This window comes from Schistocerca piceifrons, chromosome 7 (assembly GCF_021461385.2).
Source record: "Schistocerca piceifrons isolate TAMUIC-IGC-003096 chromosome 7, iqSchPice1.1, whole genome shotgun sequence".
In the NCBI taxonomy this organism is placed as follows: Eukaryota; Metazoa; Arthropoda; class Insecta; order Orthoptera; family Acrididae; genus Schistocerca; species Schistocerca piceifrons.
This window is the reverse complement of record NC_060144.1, coordinates 451369547-451395971: the sequence shown is the minus strand read 5'-3', so window position 1 is coordinate 451395971 and position 26425 is coordinate 451369547. Positions and strand designations below refer to the sequence as shown.

General features: G+C 44.2%; 1 protein-coding gene across 1 annotated transcript in view; it reads left to right on the top strand.

The window, feature by feature from the left end:
• The window catches only part of LOC124709009 (A disintegrin and metalloproteinase with thrombospondin motifs 7-like), a 552648-nt gene that overhangs the window by 201799 nt on the left and 324424 nt on the right, over window positions 1-26425 (top strand). The window contains exon 9 of the mRNA XM_047240641.1: window positions 4848-4989. Coding sequence (XP_047096597.1) covers window positions 4848-4989 — 142 coding nt within the window. The remainder of the gene's footprint in view (window positions 1-4847; window positions 4990-26425) is intronic.

Here is a 26425-nt window from a genome sequence, read left to right as displayed (position 1 = left end):
GTAGTACGATGACATATAAACGTTATTTTTTATTATTTTAGTTTTAATTAATGATGTATTGACACTTTCCACACCATAGAGTGTATTGTGAATTTGATCTACGGAACGAGTAACTAACACTAAATTTGGTCATTCTGACATGCCCATCAAGACTAAATCTAAATTATGTTTGCCTGTATATCTTTAGAAAATAAACGGAGCTCCGACATCGTTAGTGAAAGAAAAATAGTATTATAATTTTGCATTTGAGGCGCCGAGAACCATGAGGCCAAAAGCACTTCGTCGTCGATTATGTTCAAAAATGTTCAAATGTGTGTGGAATCTTATGGGACTTAACTGCTAAGGTCTTCAGTCCCTAAGCTTACACACTACTTAACGTAAATTATCCTAAGGACAAACAAACACACCCATGCCCGAGGGAGGACTCGAACCTCCGCCAGGATCAACTGCATAGTCCATGACTGCAGCGCCCTTAGACCGCTCGGCCAATCCCGCGTCCATTATGAGTTTGTCGTATTTACTCGTGCTTTTGACAACCGTTGGCCTTATCGTGACCCAGTTTATCTGTGCTGTAGGCCAACATTGCATAAATGAACATTCACTTAAATGTGAGCTCTACGACGGTGTGCTTCTGGCCCTGGTGGTTCTCAGCGCCTCATTTTACTATTCATCGGAATTTGGTCGTCAGACGCCGCTTATCACATTGCAACAGCCAAATGAGTCAGCTTGCTGATGGGGAAACGATCCATACATGGAGAATAGTTAGTGCAGTCAAAGGTTGTTCCACAAAATTTCGGGCGAACTGCCTGCCACAATATTTCGGCGCAGAGTCTTCTGGCCATTTTCAGGCGATACTGGCGAAAACTCCCTGAGCTCTGGTATTTAAGGCCCTCCGACACATGCGTGGTGGATTCACTTGGCGTTGCGCGTGCGCTACTTGAGCGCGTTCGATTTTGCTGCGCCGCTCGCACTCCGTGGTGAAAACTCGCAGCATCGATATTAATTCGAAGGCCTTCCTGCGGTTCCATCACAGAACTACGCCGGCTACGGAGGGCACGAAGTTTTTCGACGATTGGATTCCATGCCGAATTCAAATGGTAACCGCCGTCACGATTAATAAGAGACTCATTGTCAGACAGCCGTATTTCCACGGATTCCTTAATAATAAAACTCCAAAAGTTAGACGTAGGGGCCACAGTTTTTGTCTCATTGTAATTTATGGCTTGACCAGCGGAAATACAGTGTTCGGCGATGGCAGACTTACAAGGCTGAAGAAGGAGAGTATGCCGCTGATGTTCTAAAATGTGATCCTGCACAGTATGCGTCGTTTGCCCTATATAAGATTTGCCGCATTCACGCGGAATCCTGTAAACACCTACCTTCCGCAGCTCTAGGTCGTCTTTGGCAGATCCCATCAGGGACGAAATTTTTGCAGGAGGGCGAAAGATTGCTTTCACTTTATATTTTCTTATTATTCTACCTATTTGCGCTGAAATATTACCAATATATGGTAAACAGGCAATCGTTTTAAAAACTTCTTCCTCTTCTTTGTTCCGTCGTTCGCAGATCTGCAGCGCTCTCTCCACTTGCTGGGACGAATACCCATTCTTCAGAAATACAGTCTGCAGGTGCTCCAGTTCCGTTTGCAAAGTATCGGTGTCAAAGATAACGTGGGCTCGGTGAATCAATGTCTTCAAAACACCCATCATTTGTACCGGATGGTGGTAACTAGCGGCTTTCAGTAAAGGTCTGTGTGAGTGGGCTTTCTATACACCGAATGACCAAGTGTGCCATCGTTCTTACGTTCTTATATATTATTCTGGCGGCAAGAGACGTTTCCAAATCATTAGAAAATATATTTGGTTGACCAGCAGGCTCACCACATGCATTTTTTTTAGTAAAAAATTACTGATACCCACAATGTTATTTTTTTCCTTTTGATAACGTCGGTACAACTCGTAAGTGGTGCTCCATAAATTTTAGCGGCTTCTATTAATGATGTCACTTTCATCGCTGTTTCAACTGCCTCCTTCATTGACTCCTCGTACCATTTCCTTCTGACTCCTTTCCTTTTATGTATCGTCACTAAGTGAAGAAGGTGAAGGAATAATTACAATAGTATTACAACAGAGAAACGGTGGTCTAGCGGTTCTAGGCGCTCAGTCCGGAACCGCGCGACTGCTACGGTCGCAGGTTCGAATCCTGCCTCGGGCATGGATGCGTGTGATGTCCTTAGGTTAGTTAGGTTTAGGTAGTTCTAATTTCTAGGGGACTGATGACCACAGATGTTAAGTCCCATAGTGCTCAGAGCCATTACAACAGAGAAAATACACGGTGATTCAAAAAGAATACCACAACTTTAAAAATGTGTATTTAATGAAAGAAACATAATATAACCTTCTGTTATACATCATTGCAAAGAGTATTTAAAAAGGTTTTTTTTCACTCAAAAACAAGTTCAGAGATGTTCAATATGGCCCCCTCCACACACTCGAGCAATATCAACCCGATACTCCAACTCGTTCCACACTCTCTGTAGCACATCGGGCGTAACAGTTTGGATATCTGCTGTTATTTTTCGTTTCAAATCATCAATGGTGGCTGGGAGAGGCGGCCGAAACACCATATCCTTAACATGCCCCCATAAGAAAAAATCGCAGGGGGTAAGATCAGGGCTTCTTGGAGGCCAGTGATGAAGTGCTCTGTCACGGGCTGCCTGGCGGCCGATCCATCGCCTCGGGTAGTTGACGTAAACTGTTTATACCAACGTTTAATACACCACCTATCAGGAGGTTTAACACCATACTTCGTTCGAAATGCACGCTGAACAACTGTCGTCGATTCACTTCTGCCGTACTCAATAACACATAAAGCTTTCTGTTGAGCGGTCGCCATCTTAGCATCAACTGACGCTGACGCCTAGTCAGCAGCGCCTCAACCAAACAAATGTACAACTAAATGAAACTCTATAGCTCCCTTAATTCGCCGACAGATAGTGCTTAGCTCTGCCTTTTGTCGTTGCAGAGTTTTAAATTCCTAAAGTTGTAGTATTCTTTTTGAATCACCCTGTATTTTGTGAATACACTGCACCAATAATACATTTAATTTTGCACTATTTTTAAAGCCCCATTCTTAGTTATTCATTTAGCCCCCAAAGTACATTCAAACGCTAATGGAAGTAGTGCCCCAGTACACAAATAAATGGCAACATCATTCACCAATGTGACGTAGGAAGGGCCCAGTACCACGCCTCAATTTATTTCACGGCTTTTATTTATTACAAACTGCAGGAAATCCCTAGCAAATACCATGTCAGTTTTACAGACGATCCGATGTCCAATTGTGAGCCAATTTAAATAAACTTGAGCAAATTTCTGAAGCCAAAACTGTAAATAGACGACGTGTTTACTGGGCAGGTAAGACTTCCGACAACAACAATCACACATATAATGGTGTTTCCTCTTTGCTGTTGTCACAGCGCATGCAAAAAGCTTACATCTATTCATATAGCCCCTCTGTGCAAATAGCGCATTTCTGTCTTGCAAATTTGGTATTAAAACCGACTATGAGAAAGAAAATGCTGTACTGTGCTCTGCTATGAAAATGTGCAGCTTTGCCGGCCGGAGTGGCCGTGCGGTTCTAGGCGCTCCAGTCTGGAACCGAGCGACTGCTACGGTCGCAGGTTCGAATGCTGCCTCGGGCATGGATGTGTGTGATGTCCTTAGATTAGTTAGGTTTAATAAGTTCTAGGCGACAGATGACCTCAGAAGTTAAGTCGCATAGTGCTCAGACCCATTTGAACCATTTTTTGTGCGGCTTTGTTTTCTTTCTCACAGTCAATTTTAACTACGATAGCAGCGCATTTAAACCATTAATTTTTTCTCCCAGATTTAGTAGTTCTCATTAAGTAATTTTGAGTCCGCAGCTCGTGGTCTGGCGGTAGCGTTCTTGCTTCCCGAGTACGGGGTCCTGGGTTCGATTCCCGGCGGAGTCAGGGAGTTACATCTGCCTCGAGATGACTAGGTGTTGTTGTGTCGTCTTCATCATCATCATTCATCCCCATTACGGTTGGAGGAAGGCAATGGCAAACCACATTCGCTAGGACCTTGCCTACTACGGCGGTGCGGGTCTCCCGCATCGTCCCCTACGCTCTGTCATCATCAACTAATTTTGAAACTAAAATTTTATACACAAAGATGTACTGGTTTGTTTTTTTCCTCTCAGTCGGTTGTCACAGAAAATAGGGAAATTTCATTTATGATTTATCAGCTTATGACTAGAATACGGAACCTGAATTTACAATAACAAAAAAATATGTGTGAAATCTTATGCTAAGGTCATCAGTCCCTAAGCTTACACACTACTTAACCTAAATTATCCTAAGGACAAACACATACACCCATGCCCGATGGAGGACTCTAACCTCCGCAGGGACCAGCCGCTCAGTCCATGACTGCTCGCCTTAGACCGCTCGGCTAATCCCGCTCGGCAACAACAAACAATGCTGAGAGTCAAAGAGAGGGGGAAGAGAAGATGAACAGAAAGAGGCATGATGAGGAGCTGGGCTGGGACGAGGGCGAGATGATGAGCAGAGAGAGGAGGCAGGACGAGGAGATGGAGAAGTAGAGGGTAAGGAGATGGATAGAGAAATGGGGCAGAAGCAAATTAGGACGTACATCCAGTTATCACACATTTTTATCAATTGCGAAGTAGTCCCGGGTTCGCTAGTATTGCTATAAATTCACTTTCGTTCTGTGATTGTCGTCTCGCAGCCTACCATGTCTTTGAGGGCCGGACGGTTACAAGTAAGAGCAATTGGTCGACAAAGGTTATGTTGATGTCCGCAGCGCCGGCCTCGGGGAGTGCCTGCTGGACGAACCGCAGGAGTCGCGCTACGCCTACCCGGAGATGCCGCCGGGCGCCATGTACGATGCTGACTACCAGTGCAAGACCAAGTTCGGCTCTCCAGGGGTCTGCGCCATCTCGCCGGTCAGTATGGCACATTTACAACAATAGACCTATAGCTTAAGTGAAGTATATTACCGTCGGCTACTGGGAAACGTTTGAAAGACAGACCAGTATGTCTCGCCACTGCTGAAGAGCAAATTATGTCGTCGGCGGAAGGGTGGGGGGGTGCGACGAGTTCGAGTTGTCACCGTTTCGACGGTACACATACATTCAATATATTGCTACCTCACTCCTTCCCTCCGCCCCTCCCCTCTTCCCCCCCCCCCTTTCACCTTGTGGATACAGACTCCCTACTCCATTCAGAAAGAAATCTTGTGATACATACCAGCTGGGCAGAGGTATTACACTTCCAATGTAGTATCGTAAAAATAACGACCCTTAAGGGATGCCCACTGCACCAACGAAATCCGAGCAAGAATCGCCATGGCCAAAGCTGCTTTCAACAAGAAGAGGACTCTGTTGACCAGCAAGTTGAGTTTGCCAGTGAGGAAAAAACTGATAAAGTACTACATTTGGAGCATTGCGCTGTATAGAGCAGAGACATGGACCATGAGAAAGAAGGAGGAAAAATACTTAGAGAGCTTTGAAATGTGGTGCTGGAGGAGAATGGAAAAGATCAAGTGGATAGATCCCATAAGAAATGACGATGTACTGCGGATCCCATAAGAAATGACGATGTACTGCAAAGAGTAGGAGAGAAGTGTTTTGCGTACAATTCTTCAAAGAAAGGCCAACTGGATTGGACATGTACTTAGACACGAGGGACTCATACATGATGTCATCGAAGGGAAACTCAGAGGAAACGCAGGACGAGGAAGAAAGAGAATTCAACACCTAGACGACATGAAAAATAGAAGGAGATACAACAGACTGAAGGAAGAAGCTGAAGACAGGGAACAGTGGAATCAGAAATTCTCCGTACGAAGACATGGACCTGCCACTAGGCAGAATACTACATAATAGTAATAAGGGATAATAATTCTTTTACAAATATGGCAGGTGTTGATGGGTGTGAATATTGCCGAACCTCCAGTTTAATAAGTCATCGCGGCAAAGTACTCAAAGAAATTGTTTACATAAGAACGGAATAAGTGGTAGAGATCAGTTTGCGTTACGGAGAAATACAGCAACACGTAAGGCCATACTGACACCACGACTTATCTTAGAAGACAGTACTTATAAATTCAGAGTAAGCGTTAATGTTCCCTGGACTACACTATTTGAGAATCTGCAGATAGCTGGGGTAAAATATAGAGAGCCAAGAATTCTCTACAACTTGTACAGAAACAGACTGCTGTGATAAGAGTCGAAGAGCATGGAAGGGAAGCAGTAATTAAGAAGGGAGATATACGGGTTTGTAGCCTCTCCCTTAAGTTATTCAACCTGTACGTTGAGCAAGTAATAAAGGAAAGCAAGGAGAAGTTTGGAAAGGAAATTAAAAATCCAGGTACAAGAAATATAAACGTTGTGTACTGCCTGTGACATTATAAATCTATCGGAGGCGGCAATGGACTTGGAAGAGCATATGACTGAAAAATAGACGAATGTGGAACAAGGGCAATGGAGTGCAGTCGAATTAAAATGGGCAATGATGGTGGAATAAGATTAGGAAATGAGACACAAAAAGTAGCCGAGAGTTTTGCTATTTGGGCAGTAAAATAATTGACGATGACCGAAGTAAATAGGGTATAAAATACTGACTGGCAATAGTAAGAAAAACTTTTTAATATAAATTTAACTGTTAGGAAGGTTTTTTTTTTTTTTTTTTTTTTTTTTTAAGGGTATTGACCTGGAGTATAGCTTTATATGAAAGTGAAACAAGGACAATTAACAGTTCAAAGAAGAGGAGAATTGTAGCTTTTCAAATGTTGCTAAGAAGGATGCTGAATATTAAATTGTTGCAGCAAAAAATTATGCCAAAATAACTCTGAACTCCTCAAATAATAAAGTACGGAAGCGAATTGGAGATAAAAGAAATTTATGGCACAGATTGACTAAACGAGGGAATCGATTAATAGGACACATCTTTATGTCACAAGGAAACTTAAATTTGGTACAGGCAGGTAAGGGAGGGGGATTGCAGAGGGAGACGAAGGTTTAAATACAATAAGCAAGTTCAAATGTATATAGAAGCTGCATAAAACCAATCTTCTGATTGAAGAACACAACAGCAAGAACAGGTATTTCTGCAGGAATAGGAACAGATGGTAGTCCGAATGGGCCTGGCCACCTGAATAGTAATATGGCCGACCAAATTGAAACGCATGTCCTTCAGTTTGCCAGCCACAGCTCATAACACGTGCGTTGTCTTGTGACAAATAGATCACTTTGGTCAGGTGCCCACGGCGTTCAGTCTTAATTGGCTGCTTCAGCAGACCGTACTACTCTCTGGTTGTACTGCAACCCTGAGATAGTTAGTCAACTAACAGAATACCGCCATGAGTTTTTCTGGGTACAGAACTTCATCGGTCTCAGAGACCAACTGTGAATCCATTCCTTTGACTGTTCCAAGTTTTCGGAATTATGAATGTTGAGCTAGATTGGATCCTCCATCACAACGATAACCATAAAGTCCTTTGCAGCAAAAAATTGTGCCAAAATAACTCTGAACTCCTCAAATCGTGCCTTCTCCTGTTCATCGATCGAACATTTTGCCACTACGTTCGCTGAAAGCTTCCTATTGACAAGGATATTGTTATAATGAAACCAGCACGATCACAGAAGGTGTTCAGTATTTCTGATGTTTTTGGCGTGCATTTACCGGTCCTCAACAATCAGCTTATGGAGAGCATTGCTTGTGGCCAGGTCTGCCCTCTGCGGGGTTTGTCTTCAATGGTTGATGCCCAAGATAGAAACGTGACACTCAGGTTCTGAGTGTACTTCAGGAGGGACATTTTTCCACTAGTGTAGTGTGAAAATCTTTTGTAGACTCTCCCTAGTAGAAACAAAGAGCTTCATGACACCCCCTAAGTCCAAAGATGTGAAACTTAAGTGTACATAAAGGTAACATGGAAATCAATATAGTTATAGGAGTAGAAAACAAGCGATTCCATCACAATTACATAACCAGATCTCAGGGACTGATATGGTATGAACTGTAAGGGGCCAAAACCGAGAACTTTCAGCTCTCCCCGTACGCGCGATGATTGGTCGGTCAATGTAAATCTTTTTTGTCGTATCGTGTCCTTTGTGGCGTATTGTTACCATAGTAAGGAGAACCGAACTGGGTCGTAAACCTGACAGCTGACAACGGATTGAGATGTCAGCACGGGACGGCACTTCACCTTCGTCACGGTGACGTACTGCGCGGCTTCCTCGTGACAGGTGCCACAACGCAGCAGCACTGTTGATTCTGTGGCATTGTGCGGTACCCCACAGATGGCCTGCGTCTGCTACGTCGTACATTCTTTGCCTGTAGTGTAGAGGAAACTACTTGCGGCGGGTTCATGGCTATTTAATTTTATGCATTATTTCTCATAATTATTGCTTTTACTGGCCTAACCACGTCGACGAAGAACCTGCAATATGGAGAACATACCAGTCATAGGCTCGTCACTGGATTACCTGCCAGTGAGAAACTCTCATCCGCAATAAACATCATTAGTTTATTACAAAAGATTTTGCAACCTAGTCATAGTGACTGCAGTTACCACGCAAAATACACATGCTTCTTTAAAGATGAAGTATTGAAAAATGTGATGATGTCATTGAAGATGTAAGTCTAATGGTAACGTTTTTCCTAAAGTACTATGTTACTCTCACTCAGAACAGTCAAGCCTTTTCTAGCACAACCTCAAATATCCGCTCATAAAGTCTCTAGGCTACCGACTTCAAACCTCTATTCTCGTTCAATAACAGTGATGAAGTCAGAAAATTAAAGTTACAGATATCTGTACGTTGCCCACTCTAACTTTGTCGTGAACGCATCTTTACTTTTCCAGTGCAGCCGTCCAAGTGAAGGACCGACAGTTTGAACAGCACTCAGGTCCACTCCAGATTTATGCAGAGCACAAACTAGATAAAAAAAATCCCATAAAACTCGTCTGACAACAAATACTTGTTGAGAAATGAGCCAGACTGTCCTATGAGAGTCTTCTCTGTGTTGAAACTCTATGTGCTTACTACTTATTCTTATAATCCTAAAATTACCCTTCTCAAAAAATCAAGAATTTTAGGAACACATGTGGCTGCCCTCGGATTTCATTACACGTCGCTGTAACGTGTGAATGTTTTCGATGTGTCGGAGTGCACTTCTGCTTTTGAATATCCCCAAAGCCAGAAAAGTATTAAGATCAGATGAATGTGGGGATCACGGTTCTAGACCTCCATTACCAATTCATTGCTCACTAAACGGTGGTGTCACGAATTGTCGTACGAGTTGTAGAAAATGGTGTGGTGGCCCGTCGTGTGTGAACCACACCCGTTATCTTTCTTCAAAGGTAACGTCCTCCAGTAGCGTGGGTAATTTGCCGTTCAGAAACTTGTGAGGAAAAGCAGTGGCCTTATGAGTCTGTCAGCCACAATTCCTACTCACATGTTGATATTTATACAAACCTATAGCTGTGTTTCCATGATTGCTCGAAGATTTGCATCTGCCTACATGTGGTTATTACGGCGATCAGTCATCCCAAGCATCGTTGAATGCGTAATTTTTTCTACGATGATTTATCAGATTTTATAACTTAAATAAGTATAATAAAATGAACTACAATGATGTGCAATACACAGAAGTGCTGACTGCTACCAGCTGTTCTCCAAGAACGTGGTCTGTTAATTGCCGTGCGTATTGCAGTAAATTTGTATTTCGAATCGACTTGACATTTTTCGCATTCTTTTTTGACGATAGGTTGTTAACAATGATAATTAATTAGGGGAACAAATGCGAGTATGCTGAACAGTTCGGCATGCGAGTACAGTAAGCCAATTATCACATTTACTCAGTTGGGTACCAAAAGCCGGATTTTGAACTGTATTACTCAAGCAAAAACGCCGGCCGCGGTGGTCGAGCGCTTCAGTCAAGAACCGCGCGACTGCTACGGTCGCAGGTTCGAATCCTGCCTCGGGCATGGATGTGTGTGATGTCCTTAGGTTAGTTAGGTTTAAGTAGTTCTAAGTTCTACGGGATTGATGACCTCGGATATTAAGTCCCATAGTGCTCAGAGCCATTTGAACCATTTGAAGGAAAAACATTCTTGAAACACCGATTTTCCGAAAAGTGGTCTACGCTTTCGCTCCTCCAGTAAGATACTTCATGATATTTCAAAATAAATCAGACGTAATTTGCTTATTTTCATAGTAGACATTGTCACTGCCAAACGCTTTGAATTATTGGCAATTTACAATCACAGCAATCTCTTGATTTGAGAAAAGCTAGCAGAAACGTTTCAGATTACACCGCGCTGCAAGAAAGTACCGCGAGGCTCGGCTATAATTACACGGGTGGAACCAGATAGTTGTACAAGATACTGCCCGGTCAAGGAGTTCAGTCTCAAAGATTTGGAGACCAGTACGCCCATGCAACATTATGTCTTCTCACGCCGTAACACTTGGCATTAGATGCACACCTGGGTGGATTAGGTGTTCCCACCGCCCGCCGTACGAGGACACATGGAGGAGCTCTTGGAATAAGACGATATTCGGCTAATGAGCAGGCGTGGCACGTGTGGGTTGTGTTGGGGAGGCGTGGTACAGCACGCCCACATGCACCAACGGTCTTGTAGCTGTTTCAGCCGTGCTAGTTTGGGAATGGAACTTCATACCATCCGAACGCCTTTCCAACCTTGTGGCCAGCACGGGAGCACGTTGTAGATCATGCACTGCCACCCTTGGTGATCACACTCCCTACTGAGAAACATGTCTCGCCTCTTCTAATGTCCAGTGGACTATCATAAACTGTCACTGCGTATTTCTTTGTGTTACCGTCTGTACCATATTGTAGCAGTTCTATCTGAGGTCCAAGTTTCATCGAGCTATGTTTGTTAGTAGTGGCATATAATGCGAAAGTTACTTTAGTCCATAAGTTTTGCACACTAGTGTATACTGATTTAAACATTGTTCAGAACATATTAAATGCACCTTCGTAGCAAAGAGATTAGTATAATTGCATAAACTTCTTTCTAGGCAGAGCTCATGTATCTCTTCGTTTAATTCCGAAATCATATTACTTTCTTGGTTTTTTTTCGGTCAGATTTTGCGCTCCCTTTGTGTCTGCGACCTAGGCCGGAGCCTACCCTGCAACCCTCCTATTCATGATGCAAGTAAAATAGCACACGTCTCAACAAGGTTTTGTTTTTTTGACATATGTCAGTAGATCTTATTTCTAGTTTTTCCTGAACGTGAATGGCTTGGTGCTAGTCTCTCGTTCGGGTGTCACCTAGGTGACTTAGGTGTCCCTAATCCATCCGTTTTCTATCCGGGAGAGGGAAGGGGACCTATAGTTTAGCGTGGAATTCGGACCACATGGCCTTCCAGGCGACACATCACATCCTTGAGAGACTAAGCCTAGATTAAAGGCCTTAGACTGAGCGGGATCCGATCGTGCGACCTCTCGGTTTGCTGGCAAGCTCTTTACCGCTAGACCGACAGATCCGACCTTTTAGTTTTGATCCGTACTGTCTTCTGTAACAATAAGAAACACTTCTTAAGCACGCTCCATACGTGTATCAATTTTGGTATGGTTATTTTTATGTGAATCTGATTTAAGTTGCAGCCTTATTCAGTCTCGTTATTCATTTAAACTGCAGACTGACACAACTGATTCCCTCAACGTTCCAGTCCCTACAAAGGGAAGCCAGCGGTTACATCACTGAAAGCATTTCCGCTGGATACTCCTCAGGATAAAAAATGATGGCCGTTGCTGCATTGGCATCCACAAAGCGAACTGAGGCGTGTCAGTTGGTAACAAAAAGTCTCTTCCGACAAATCTCACGTCGGATGGGTAAGTGATAGTCGTGTGTATTTGCAATGCTATAGATCATAGAGCAATGATTTCCAGCCTTTCTGAGACCATTATCCCTAAATGTCAATTAGATATTAGCTAGTATCAAACACCCTTTTTCCCGCCCCCGCCTCCCCCCCCCCCCCCCCCTCACACCGCAATCAACATTGGCGCCTAATTGACCTCCTAAACTTTAGAATGAAAAAGGATTAATTTAAAATTAAACACTTTTATTTTTAATGCGGCGAAAGATAAATTTATTTAGTTTTTGTTTCTGTTTTTGTTTTTATAGCGGTTATAAGTGCATCGTGAGTGCTACCAACAACTCCTTCTGAGAAAAGAAAGCTAATTATCCTCAATGAGTGTAGACACTTGTTACAAAACATGCTTCCTCTACAGAACTTCTCTCCCTAGCGCCACTTTCTTCACCCAAAGATTGCACCACCATTTAAAATAAACCAAGTCAAAATTTCTGCACTGTATTATGCATATTGTTTATAAATAACTTTATTGCTGGACTCCTTACTTCTGAACTGGCAGAAATTGGAAGACTGCCACAAATAATAATGCACTGTAGGCCCTACAGCACTGTAGTAGCCATTACGTAGTTAGCTGTAATTTTGAACTGTCTATTGGTTCAATTAGAGTTGCGAAGTGAATAATGAAGATATTTCTCGTCTACAACTCAGAGAAGGCATTCTCAGTACATATTTAAGCGTATGTAATGTATATGTCTCAATTTTACTGTCATACAAAGTATGTGTGTAGCGAATAACTACGTGAAGAAGATGATGTTCATACATTCATTTCACAAGCTCCAACCTCCACTACTCTGTGTTACCCTAAATAGTAAAAAAATTAATTATCAGTAACTTATGTAATCAGTATTATAGTCTTGCGAAATAGTGGTAGTGCTAATGATAGTTTGGAAATAATTAATTTTCGTGGCCGAAACGCTATAGAAACCTTTTGTTTTCACCCCTCAGAAAATTTCATTTTACTCCACAGGGGGCAGTTAGCCCCAGGTTGGGAACCACTGCTATAGCGATTAATTACGTCTCACACAGTGCGTTATTCAGCCAGACTCCCTGAACGCCGAGCATCAACAGCGACCACATCAGGGAAACTGCAGGTTTCCTACCGTAATCCTTACTCCTCCACATTTTGATACTTTAGTCTGCTTTACCTCCCCCCCCCTCCCCCATTTTATCCTGGTCTCCTTTATTCACATGGCATGCAGCACATTGAATAAGTGTACGACTTCGTCTATTGGTTACTGTGTCGTCCATTCACCGAGCGGGCATTAAGGAATAAAAAAAAATTTTGATAGTGGATGGAGAAGTTATTGGAATGTTGTTTCTGTTTGTCTGTAACATGACATCTATGAGCTCTTATCACAGCGTGTGACAGCTTTACCAAACACCGATACTAATTACGTAATGTCGTTTGACTATTCCGTACATTACTCATATCTTTGTATATCTATAGATCGTCTGTCACCAAAAGTTCGTTCATTCTTCAAGATTTCGGCTTTGTATTCCTACTTTAATGAATCGTAAATATAACTGAATTGACAGATTTCATTAACACAGCTCTTGGTCCTCATTGAACAAACCTCAATTACTTAACTTTTTGTGTAGTTACTTGCACAATATAAATGTGAATACATTTTAAATGGGCTTAAGTCTATTTCTGTCCTTATCTAAGGTCTCTCTCCAGCATCATAGTCGTGTAAATTACATCGCGATACACGAATGGCCTGCACCCACTTCGCACAACTTGTGTGGTGACATTTACCAGCGTGTCAGCGTATGCGGGATATCAGATCGCTAATGACAGTTCACGGCTCCAGGTGCGGCCGCAGACTTCAACGTCACTGCAAATAAAGGCAGAGCAACGTTTATCTCGCAGATATCACGTAAAATATTGTTTTTACTTCACCGCCAAGGGAATTACGACCTCCTTTGTTATAACACAAAGATGAAGTACACAGTGCAGGATATACAATAACTTGAACATTTTCATCTTCATTTTCCTTTCCGACAGTGATCAAGTTACGAAATAATCAGGAATTTTTTTTTTTTTTTGTTAGTAGGTATACGTATTATCTGTCTCCGTTTGGTTCTCGTACTCTTTTACTAGACATTTAATTCTATTATTTAGTGCATGGATCTCAGAGCCCCATTTTTAGCGCAATATATATAATATATTCCAACATCGTTGTATTCCACTCAAATAAAAATCACTCATTTCTATTTTCAACTAACAAAGATTTAACAGAAAACGCGTATTCGAACTTGGGTCAAACCCGTATAGATTCGGCCAAGTTGTGCCGTAGATACAACGAGATCGGACAGTGCACAGATTTCCATTCCCGTCATAATAAGAGCCAAATATTCTTTACCTTATTTGTTTCACCTTCCTACTATTATTTTCATGCATTCCTTTATTATGACTAGTTGTCAACTGTTTCTTCTATTTTTTTTCTGTCTGTTAAAAAACATCGTCCACTGCATAACCCAAAATATTTCCAACAATGCAGGGTATTCTTCTTCTTCTTCTTCTTCTTCTTCTCTGGCTATGGATGTACGTTCAGTTTAATGAAGATTAAATCATACTCAAAGAAGAAAAAAACGACAGACCAGGAAGGAATTATACGAATGGGACGTAAATCAGTAGATGTGATGTGCACGTGCAGACAAAAAAATGAATGTACTTTCAGAAAAACTGGATGATTTATTTAAGAGAAAGAGCTTCACAAATTAAGCAAGTCAATTACGCTTTGTTACACCTTCGGCCCTTCTCCAAGCATTTATTCGGCATGGAATTGATTTACAGAATTGTTGGATGCCCTCCTGTGGGATATCGTGCCATATTCTGTCCAAATGGCACAAAAGATAGTCAAAAATCTGAGCTGAGTGGAGGTCCTGCCCATAATGATCCAAATTTTCTCAATTGGAGAGAGATCCGATGACCTTGCCGGCCAAGGCTGGGCGTGGCAAGCACGAGGAAAAGCATTAGAAATTCTCGCCGTGTGTGGGCGGGCAATCAACACCTTCACTGCGCGATAACAACGATGAAGTGACTGATGACATTGCCACTAAAGCAGAGTTATTAGACACGGTGTTCCGCAACTCCTTCACCAAAGAAGACGAAGTAATTATTCCTGAATTTAAATAAAAAACAATTGCCAATATGAGAAACATAGACATAGATATCCTCGGTGTAGCTTCAAATTGTTCAAATGGCTCTAAGCACTATGGGACTTAACGTCTGAGGTCATCAGTCCCCTAGACTTAGAACTACTTAAACCTAACTAACCTAAGGACATCACACACATCCATGCCCGAGGCAGTACTCGAATCTGCGACCGTAGCAGTCGCGTGGTTCCTGACGGAAGCGCCTAGAACCACTCGGCCACAGACCGGTTCGGTGTAGTAGAGCAGCTTAAATCACTTAATAAAGCCAAGGCCTCCGGTCCAGATTGTATACCAGTCAGGTTCTTTTCAGAGTTTGCTGATAGAATAGCTCCATATTTAGCAATTATAAACAACCGCTTGCTCACAGAGAAAGATCCGTACCTAAGGACTGGAAAATTGCTCATGTCACACCAACCCAAAAATGGAAGTAGGTGTTATTCGCTGAGCATATAATGTGTTCGAACATTATGAAGTACCTCGACGAAACGATTTATTGACACTTAGTCTGCAAGAATTCAGAAAGAATCGTTCTTGTGAAACACAGCTAGCTCTTTATACTCGTGAAGTAATGAGTGCTATCGACAGGGGATGTCAAATTGATTCCATATTTTTAGATTTCCAGAGGGCTTTCGACGCCATTCCTCTCAAGCGTCTTCTAATCAAACTGAGTGCCTATGGAATATCGCCTTAGTTGTGCGACCGGATTCGTGATTTCCTGTCAGAAATGTCAAGTTCGTAATAATAGACGGAAAGTCATCGAGTAAAACAGGAGTAATATCCGGCGTTTCCCAAGGAAGTGTTATAGGCCCTCTATTGTTCGTGACCTATATTAACCGTACATGGTTCAAATGGCTCTAATCACTGTGGGACTTAACATCTGAGGTCATCAGTCCCCTAGACTTAGAACTACATAAACCTAACTAACCTAAGGACATCACAAACATCCATGCTCGAGGCAGGATTCGAACCTGCAACCGTAGCAGCGGCGTGGTTCCGGACGGAAGCGCCTAGAAGCGCTCGACCACAGCGGTCGGCTATATTAACGACGTAGGAGATATTCTGAGAAGCCGTCTTGTATTGTTTGCAGATTATGCTGTCATTTACCGTCTTGTAAGGTCATCAGATGATCAAAACGACTTGCATAATGATTTAGATAAGATATCAGTATGGTGCGAAAAGTGGCAATTGACCCTGAAGAAAGAAAAGTGTGACGTTATTCAGATGAGTACAAAAGAAATCCGCTAAATTTCGATTACGCGATAAGTCACACAAATATAAAGGAAATATTTAGGGATTACAATTAGTGGCAATTGACCCTGAAGAAAGAAAAGTGTGACGTTATTCAGATGAGTACGAAAAGAAATCCGCTAAATTTCGATTACGTGATAAGTCACACAAATATAAAGGAAATATTTAGCGATTACAATTACAAACATCCTAAATTGGAATGATGACATAGAAAATGTAGTGGCTAGAGAAAACCAAAGACTGCGATTCATTGGCAGAACAGTTAGAAGGTGCAACAAATCTACTAAAGAGACTGCCTACACCACGCTTTTCCGCCCTATTCTGGAGTACTGCTGTGCGGTGTGGGATCCGCATCAGGTGGGATTGACGGATGACATCGAAAAAGTTTAAAGAAGGGCGAGTCGTTTTGTATTATCGCGAAATAGGGTAGATAACATTTAAGTGGTTGTTTTTCCCGCGCGCCGTTAGAGAGTGGAACGGTAGAGAGACATCTTGAAGGTGGTTCATTGAACCCTCTTCCAGGCACTTTATTGTGAATAGCAGACTAATCATGTAGATGTAGATCTTGCTGAAATTTAAGCCTAGTATGGCTTTCCATGAAGGACAACAAAAGGGGTAGTAGAATATCGTTGACGTACCGCTGTGCTGTAGGGATGCCACGGATGAGAGCCGAAGAGGTTCTGCTCTGAAGTGAAAGGGCATTCCGGACCACCACTCCTGGTTGTCGGGACCCACGGTGGACGACAGTCAGCTTGGTATCCCACTGCTGCCCGGGGCGTCTTCACCGGTCGTCTGAGCTTAGCTCCAACTGGGACTCATCACTGAAGACAAATTTACCCCAGTGAAGGAGATTCCAGGCCGAAAACATGCCTGGAGACGGCCCAGACGGCGGCTTGATACCAACCTGGTCGTCGCCCGCCATGTGGCCGAACAACCAGGAGTAATGATCTTGGATGCCATTTGTTTCTATAACAGGATCCCTTTGATTGACACCCCTCAATCTTACGGTGTGCTGCGCGCCTATAAGATGCATGGCTGTTGGGGTGGAACAGTCGCAAGCGGGCAACCTCTGGGGCACCTGCCGCGCCCCAGTTATATAAGGCTTACCTAGGCACGCGGGGCTCTGTCTAGGTGGACTTCTAGTTCCCTAGCTGCTCGTGGGACCGAGATGGAACCCTCGAACTTTTATTCTTCTCCTGCCAGCGGAAAGGGTGGACCGCTGGTGGGTTCTAACACCCAATCCAACAAGAGGGCTCGTGTAGCCAGTCCTCCTGATTCAGGTAGTAGTAACAGAAAGCATGCTGCTTCGCAGAATGTGTTTTTCATAATTAAAAGAAAAGATGGGAGTTTTGAAAAAGTTTCGCCATTTTATATACAGAAGGGCTTAGAAGGTATTGCTGGCACATTAAAATCTGTAAAGCGCTTGCGAAATGGCACCTTGTTGGTTGAAACATCTAGCTTCCAGCAAGTCCAGAACCTTCAGAAGGCACAATTTCTTGGGGAGTTTGCGATAGAGACTGAATTTCACACCTTGAACTACAGCAAGGGTGTTGTGACTTGCAGAGATCTCGTTGACATTCCCCAAGACGAACTGAAGGCTGAATGGTCCCGGGAAGGAATTGTCGACGTGCAACACATTATGAAAAGGGTGGATGGTGCTCTCATAAAGACTGACTCATTTATCCTTACATTTAACACCACCAAATTGCCAGAGCATGTGAAGGCAGGTTTCCTACATCTCAGTGTACGGCCTTAGTACCCCAACCCCATACGGTGTTTTAAATGCCAACACTTTGGACACACTACTCTCGGCTGTAGAGGGGAAGCCACTTGCGGGAATTGTGGTAAAGCCGCCCATGAGGGAGTTGGTTGTTCCTCTCCTCCCAAGTGTGTCAACTGCTCTGGGGATCACCCTGTGTGGAGTAGGGAATGCAGAGTTTTCCTTGAGGAACGGAAGATCCAGGAACTAAAAACTACAAAACGCATCCCGTATGGTGAGGCGAAGAAAATCTACAAGTCCATGCAGCCGCCCACGTTCGCTGCTTCCTTTTCTTCCGTTCTCAAACAACCAGTCTTGAAAACCGATGCCGCTACGCAAACGGAGGTTGCTACTGTCAGCACTAGCACCTGCGCTTGTCAATGTACGTGTGCTGCTGCCATTCCTGTGAAGCCTGCTGCTCCCCCCCCGGCCTTCTGACCAGGCCGTGGTAGCTGACATCATGGAACTTCCTGCCCCTTCCCAGGTCCAGTCTTGTGCACTGCCCAGCGCTGCTACACCCCCTACTGCTTCTGAGGTTTTGGCTCCAATGCCACCTCAGGCCAGAACATTGAAGCCAAAGTCAAAGGTGAAGACTCGCCCACTAAAGGAGACTGCAGTTATACAGTCTCCTGATGTGGATGTCATTCTCTCTGACGTCTCTCTCGACTCCTCTTCTGAGGCGATGGAGGTTGATGTCAGACTGGGGCAATCATCTCGCCCCAATACTGAGCCTCCACCTGTTGTGGGCTCTCCTCCCCAACAGAAAGTGAGAATGAAGGTACTCCCACCCTGATAGATGGCTCCCATTATACAGTGGAACATGAATGGATTCCGGGCACATGTGGAGGAACTGAACCTCCTAGCACAGCAACGCCCCCTGTGCTTGTGTTTACAGGAAACGCATTGAAAACCATCTGATGCTCCTGTACTAAGGGGCTATACGTCATATCGCAAAGATGACCTGACTGGAGAAAGGGCCAAAGGCGGAGTCGCTGTGTTTGTCAATAATGACCACCACTCCTCTGCTCTCCCCCTGGATACTGAACTGCAAGCAGCTGCAGTTGAAATTCATTCACCTCGGAGGCTTACCGTTTGCTCCCTTTATTTACCCCTCTGGATGCAATGACCTTAGACGCTCTCACAGATCTTATCGACCAACTCCCCCGCCCATTTCTCCTCCTGGGAGACTTCAATGCCCATCATGTCCTGTGGGGCTCCACTTCTCTTTGCGCTCGAGGTCGAATTTTGGAGAGCCTCCTAACATCTCAAGTGTTGTGCATCCTCAACACAGGTACTCCGAATCATTTCTCTGCTGCTACAGGGTCATTCTCAGCCGTTGACCTATCTTTCTGCTCTCCAACCCTCACCGAGTCTGTTCACTGGGAGGTCATTGACGACCTTCATTCCAGCGATCACTTCCCTATCCGCATTCATCTCCTGGATGGTGTAGCGCTGGAGCAGCGGCCACCATCGTGGATGATTGGCAGGGCTAACTGGCCACTGTTCACTCGGTTGGCTGTCTTTGACCGCCACAATAACGTACAGGAATGGGTGGATCACATCACGCTTGTGGTCCATCATGCTGCTGACCTGTCCATACCACAGTCTTCTGGCACTCTTAAGCGGCGCCTTGTGCCTTGGTGGACAGAAGAGTGCCGTTCAGCCATCCGGGACAGGCGTGCGGCTCTTCGCCGATTTAAATGCCGCCCAACAGCGGTCAATCTTACCGCTTTTCGAATCGCGAGAGCCAGGGCACGCCGTGTCATTAAAGAGAGCAAGAAAAGGTCATGGCAGGAGTTTCTGGACTCCATCAACCGTTCCACTTGTTCCACAAGAGTATGGGAAGCCATCCGGAGGATTTCCGGTAAACATAGCCGTTTACCAATAGCTGCTGTCCTGAACCAGGGATGCCTCCAAATGACACCCAGAGCCATTGCTCAGACGCTGGCAGAGCATTTTGCACAAAGTACTGCCACTGCAAATCAGGATCCAGCGTTTCGTCGCTACCGTGCGACTGTCGAAAGAGCGACCTTGGTCTTTCGGTCGAACAGTTCTGAGGCCTACAATTCCCCTTTCTCCATGTGGGAACTTGAATCGGCACTTACTGAGACTTCTGACACTGCACCAGGTTACGACCGCATCCGGTACTCCATGCTTCGACATCTGCCAGCGGCGTCAAAGGAAATCCTCCTCGAATGTTTTAATCTCATATGGCAGAGAGGAGTGTTCCCCACCTCGTGGAGGGAGGCAATTCTCATCCCTCTCCTCAAACCAGGAAAGGACCGCACATGTCCCGGTAGTTATCGTAGTATCGCCTTGACAAGCTGTGTCGGAAAGACCCTGGAACGGATGGTTAACCGGCGTCTGGTCTGGCTGTTAGAGACCAGACAGCTCCTTAGCCGCTTTCAGTGTGGATTCCGAAAATATCGGTCCACGGTCGACAACCTGACCCTCCTAGAGGCGGCTATTCAGCAGGCTTTTCTCCGTCAGTATCACTGTATCGGCATCTTCTTTGATATCAGTAAGGCATATGATACTACTTGGTGACACTGTATTCTTGCACAAATGCATCAATGGGGCTTTCGTGGCCGCCTCCCGATTTTCATTCGGTCTTTCCTGTCTCAGCGGTTTTTTCGGACCCGCGTTGGTAACACACTGTCTGATCGCTTTGAGCAAGAGAACGGTGTCCCCCAGGCAGTGTTTTAAGCTTTACCCTCTTTGCCATAGCCATCAACAGTACAGCGTCTACAGTGAGGAGTCCAGTACAGTGCTCCTTATTTGTGGACGACTTTGCTGTTTACTGTTCCTCCTCCAGTGTTGCAACCGTGAGCCGTCAGTTGCAGCTAACAGTGCGGCGGTTAGAGGAGTGGGCTGCAAAGACGGGTTTTCGGTTTTCTGCCGATAAGTGTGTTTGTGTTCATTTTAATCGTTCTCGTCATCTTTTCACTTTGCCTGCCTTGCATATGGGGGATACTGTCCTACATTTTAGAGACACAGTGCGGTTTCTGGGCCTAATTTTTGACTCCAGGTTGTCATGGCTGCCACACCTACGTGACTTGAAAGCCAGAACGCTGAAGGCACTGAACATCCTCAAGTGCCTCAGCCACAGATCTTGGGGCGCGGACAGGGCGCGTCTCCTTCAGTTTTATGGAGCTTTTGTGCGTTCACGGCTGGACTATGGGTGCACAGTATATGGGTCAGCGAGGCTCTTATTTGCGGATCCTTGACGCTGTTCACCATGCTGGGATCCGACTGGCCACAGGTGCTTATCGGACCATTCCCGTACCCAGCCTCTGTGCTGAGTCTGGCGAACCGCCACTTACCATCCGGCGGCAGCTCCTGCTGGTGCGCCAGGCTTGTAAGTTTCTTGCAGCTCCCAGATCGCCTGCTCACCATCTTGTTGCCCATCCACCTCTGGACCGCCTTTTTTCCCGCCGTCCCCGGGTTACGTTGCCGTTTGGGATCCGTGTGCAATGTGTACTAGAGTCCCTCGGTGTGGAGTCTGTACAACCCCAAATCCAAGGTTTTAACCGCCTGCCACCCTGGTTACTGAAGAGGCCCGGAGTGATTTTAGATTTATTGCAGTACAAGAGAGATTGCACTCCTGCCACCGTTTTTAATGCAGCATTTTCTGCCATTTTATCTGTGCACCACGACTATGTAGCTGTTTTTACGGATGGGTCGAAACAAGGGGATTCTGTTGGTTGCTCAGTTGTTTTTCCATATCGTGTCCTCAAGGTCCGACTGCCTCAGACTTTTACTGTCTTTGATGCAGAATTGTTTGCGATCTTGCGGGCACATGAGACATTCTTCCTCTCCTAAATTTCTTGTCTGTTCCGATTCACTCAGTGCCCTTCACTCATTGCAACGTTTGTATCCGGCAGACAAAATTGTCCAGACCATCTAGGATGCCCTCCTCCGACTACAGCGACTGGGGAAGGTTGTAGCTTTCTGCTGGGTTCCGGGGCATGTTGGCATTGCTGGGAATGAAAGGGCAGAGCTCGCAGCCAAGGAGGCGTGTCTCGCCCCACAAGTATCTCAGTGTGCTATCCCCTTGCACGCACTCACCTCGCTGTTGAGCTCATGGGTCATGCGTCGGTGGGAGGATGAGTGGCTGGAAGTGACTGACAATAAGCTCCGTATAGTCAAGCCCACAACGCGTGTGTGGTGTACTTCCTTTCAGCCCCATCGACGGGACGAGATTCACCTCACTCGGCTTCGAATAGGCCACAGCCCTATGACGCATGGCTTCCTGCTCCGGCGAGAGGGCCCTCCAATGTGTGGTGCTTGCGGCGTCCAGGTCACTGTGCGCCACGTTTTATTGGATTGCGTTTTATTTTCTGACCAGCAGGTCGCGGCTGACTTGCCAGCGGACCTGCCGTCTCTTTTAGGCAACACTCGGACGAATGTGGTTAAAGTTTTAAAGTTCTGTGCCCAGTCAAATGTTTTTATAAAGATTTTAGGGAGAGGATTTTAATTTTCTCACTGTGTGACAAGCTCGCCCATATTTTATGTAAGTGGCCAGCCAATAACAATTTCCTGTGACATTCTTGTTGCTATGTTTCCCCTTTCCTTAGGTTTTACTTTCTTATGTAGCATTTTCCTTCTTTTCCTGCTTTCTTTGAGTGTGTGCTTTAGTTTTCTTAGGTCTGTCCACATTCGTTCCTTTTAATGTGTGTCAGGGCGCTGATGACCTCGATGCTGAGCGCCCATAAGCCCCAACACACCACCACCACCGACATCCGTGTCACAGCGGCACGTCGACGATATTCTACCCTCCGTTTTGTTTCCCTTCATATCAGGCAAACTGAGGCTTACATTTCAGCAAGATAATATCCTCCAGCACACGGCGACAGTTTCTACTGCGTGTCCCCGTCCTTGCCATACCCTACCTTCCCCAGCGAGTTCGCCGGGTCTCTCCTCAATTGAGAACGTTAAGAGCATTAACGGCAGGATTCTCCAACCATCTCGGGATTTTGAAGATCTAACGCACCAGTTGGATAGAATTTGGAACGATATGCCTTAGGAGGGCATCCAACAACTGTATTAATCAGCGCCAAGCTGAGTAACTGTTCGCATAAGGGTCAGAGATGGACCAATACATTATTGATTTCCTCAGTTTGTGAAGCTCTTTCTCTTGAATAAATCATCCAATTTTTATGGAATTTTTTCCTTGACATCAAAACATTACAAGAAGTTCATATGAACATTGGGCCGAAAATTATTCTTTCGGGAGATATGAAAAAATTTATCAGTTATGGCACAAGAACGATACGTTTATAAAACGTAAATACATTTACAGAAATTGATGGGAATGGTCACCTCCTCCTCCTCCTCCCCCCTCCCAATACAAGTACCTCTACTACATCTACTGCTTTCATGCATCCCCTGAGCCGGCCTTCCGTAATTTGGTAAAGTCGAGGAAAACTTTTGGTATGTTTCGTATTCGGTCGGATCTATTTTAGATACGCTCTCTCAAAACATCATCATTAGGTACGGGAGTTGAATATATCAGTATTATAAATGTTCCCGACTGAAAAAAAATCCATTGATTCAAATCTGGAAACCAGGCATGCCATACAATGGACCCGCGCGACCAATTCACCAATTTGCGAACTTGTTATCGAGATACTGGTAAACTATCCGTGTAGAGGGAGGTGGAGCACGATCATGCATAGCTCACATTCGTTGGATGATGTGTAGTTGTACACCACCAAGACAATGAATCAATTCATGTCTAAGAAACTACGGATACGTTTGTCCAATAAGACATTCTGCGAAGAATTATGGACCAATGTGATGGTCATGAATGATTCCACCCACACGATGAGGCTGAATCTCTGTTGATGTCTAACATGTCAACGTCATGGTGGTTTTCATACGCCCAGGCGCGACTGCTATGATAAATGAAGATCCTATCAAGTGCAAAACCCGCCTCATCAGTGAATAAGGTAGTTGCTAAGAGCAGCAAAAGCACAGAACACTGTCCTAGTATGCATTAGCAGGAAGTTATTCTTGGCTAAAAGTCTGCCTTATTTAATCCTTGCGCCCAGTGAAGGTCGTAAGAGTACAGACGATTTTCATCCAGGACATTACGGAACGTTATGTGATTAACGCCTTCCATGCTCGTAGGTCACCCTGTACTACTTGATGGAGTCTCATTCAAAGTACGAAGGACGCGTTCTTCAAGCACAGGCGTTAGTATATCGCATGATCTCACAGTCGCTAATTCTCTTCTCAAATGAGCCTGTCTCTCGCAAGCATTGGTGGAGCCGTACAAACGTTCTTGTTCGAAGTAATTGCCTCCCTGGACAACGTTCAACCTGACGTTGACGGGCTGCATCTGCATTCTCATCCGTTAAGCCGTGCACATGTTATGTATCCGCCATTGTAGACACTGAATACATCGTTTTGATGCGTTGTGATGGAAGTTTCACTTAAATAGAACATACAACAGTTACACAATACAAAGAAATCCCATTACCAGCTATAAACAAGATAGTTGAAACTTATCTGTTACGATTTGTTTAAGTGACAGAGAGTGAAGCTGTATCTGTTGGTAGGTTAACGCGAACTATTGGTGACAAAATTGAACTGCGAGAATGCATCATTAACTCTAACTGCGAGAATCTTAAGAAAAATATCCCCTGTCTGAAACTTGTAAACACAATATCTGACTATGAACTTTGATAAGACAAAACTGATTACTTTAAAAGTAAAGCTGGTCTCTGTGAAATTTAATTGTAAGTAGGCTGTTTATGTTTTCTTATTGGCAACGTTACGTAGCGCTCAATATGAAAATCACTGGCTGTGCTGTGTGCAGTCTGTGGCTGCTTTGCATTGTTGTAATACTTGCCATTGTAGTGTTAGGCAGCTGGCTGTGAACAGCGCGTAGCGTTGCGCAGTTGGAGGTGAGCCGCCAGCAGTGGTGGATGTGGGGAGAGAGATGGCGGAGATTTGTAATTTGTCATGAACTGCTATATTTATATATGATGATATCAAGGTTAATACATTGTTTGTTCTCTACTAATATCTTTCATTTGCTAACTATCCCTATCAGTAGTTAGTGCCTTCCATAGTTTGAATCTTTTATTTAGCTGGCAGTAGTGGCGCTCGCTGTATTGCAGTAGCTTGAGCAGCGAAGATTTTTTTGTGAGGTAAGTGATTTGTGAAAGGTATAGTTTAATGTTAGTCAGGGCCATTCTTTAGTAGGGAATTTTGAAAGTCAGATTGCGTTGCGCTAAAAACATTGTGTGTCAGTATAAGCACAGTCTTGTATAAATTGTTCAAAGGGGACGTTTCATATGTCGACCCTTAGCCTAGGATACCTCACTGGAATCTTCTGATTTTTTCTTGTAGTTTGTGTAATTAGTGTAGCTATTGTTTATTGCTAGCGCGTAATTATAGAGAGAATTTCCTTTGTAGTTGTAGTTTTTCATTGTTGTACAGTAAAACAGTTGTGGCATGCATGTAGATTTGCACCAAGTATTTCGCAGCTGCGCTGGCAATTAAGTAGACATTATTTCCATTGCTATGTTATTTTATTTTGCTCTTCAAATTGCGCTTTTCTGTGTTATCGTGTGAAATACTGTGACAATAATGGCGTGTGAAAAACGTAATACTAGGCTCCAAAGTAAACTGAGAAATGACAGTGAAGACGAAAGCAGTGTGTTAGCGCCGCAGAGTAATGAATTAACTAATGTTCAAAGTAGTAATTTGGTAATTGCGCATAGGGAAATGGAGCGGGCGGCAAACAATGGTGTAGACAGTGAAACAGGTAGTGAACAGGGAAGCGTTATCGATCGATTGGTCGGCAACAGCTCGCCTCAGGAATCGGGAATGACAGAACACAATATTGCAAATACTGCAGACTCAGGTTTTGGGTTCCCACCGTTTTCTCAAATGAGTCAAGACACATTTTCCACTTGTCAAAATGTGAATGTTGCCGGTGCAACTTCACTGCCGAAAAGCACTGAGGAACATGTTTCAGACACCAGTGCATTGTTATTACAATTAATGCAACAAATGGGACAAAAGCTTGAAAAGTTAGACACAATGGAACAACATCAGAGACAAACACAGCAACAGTTAGACACAATGGAACAAAATCAGAGACAAACACAGCAAAAGCTTCAAAAGTGAGACACAATGGAACAAAATCAGAGACAAACACAGCAAAAGCTTCAAAAGTTAGACACAGTGGAACAAAATCTTAAAAAGTTAGACTCATTGGAACAAACACTTGAACAAACACGTGAAGATTTAACTACTGAGTTACATAACATGGAATCGAAATGTCAAAAAGTCTGTAAT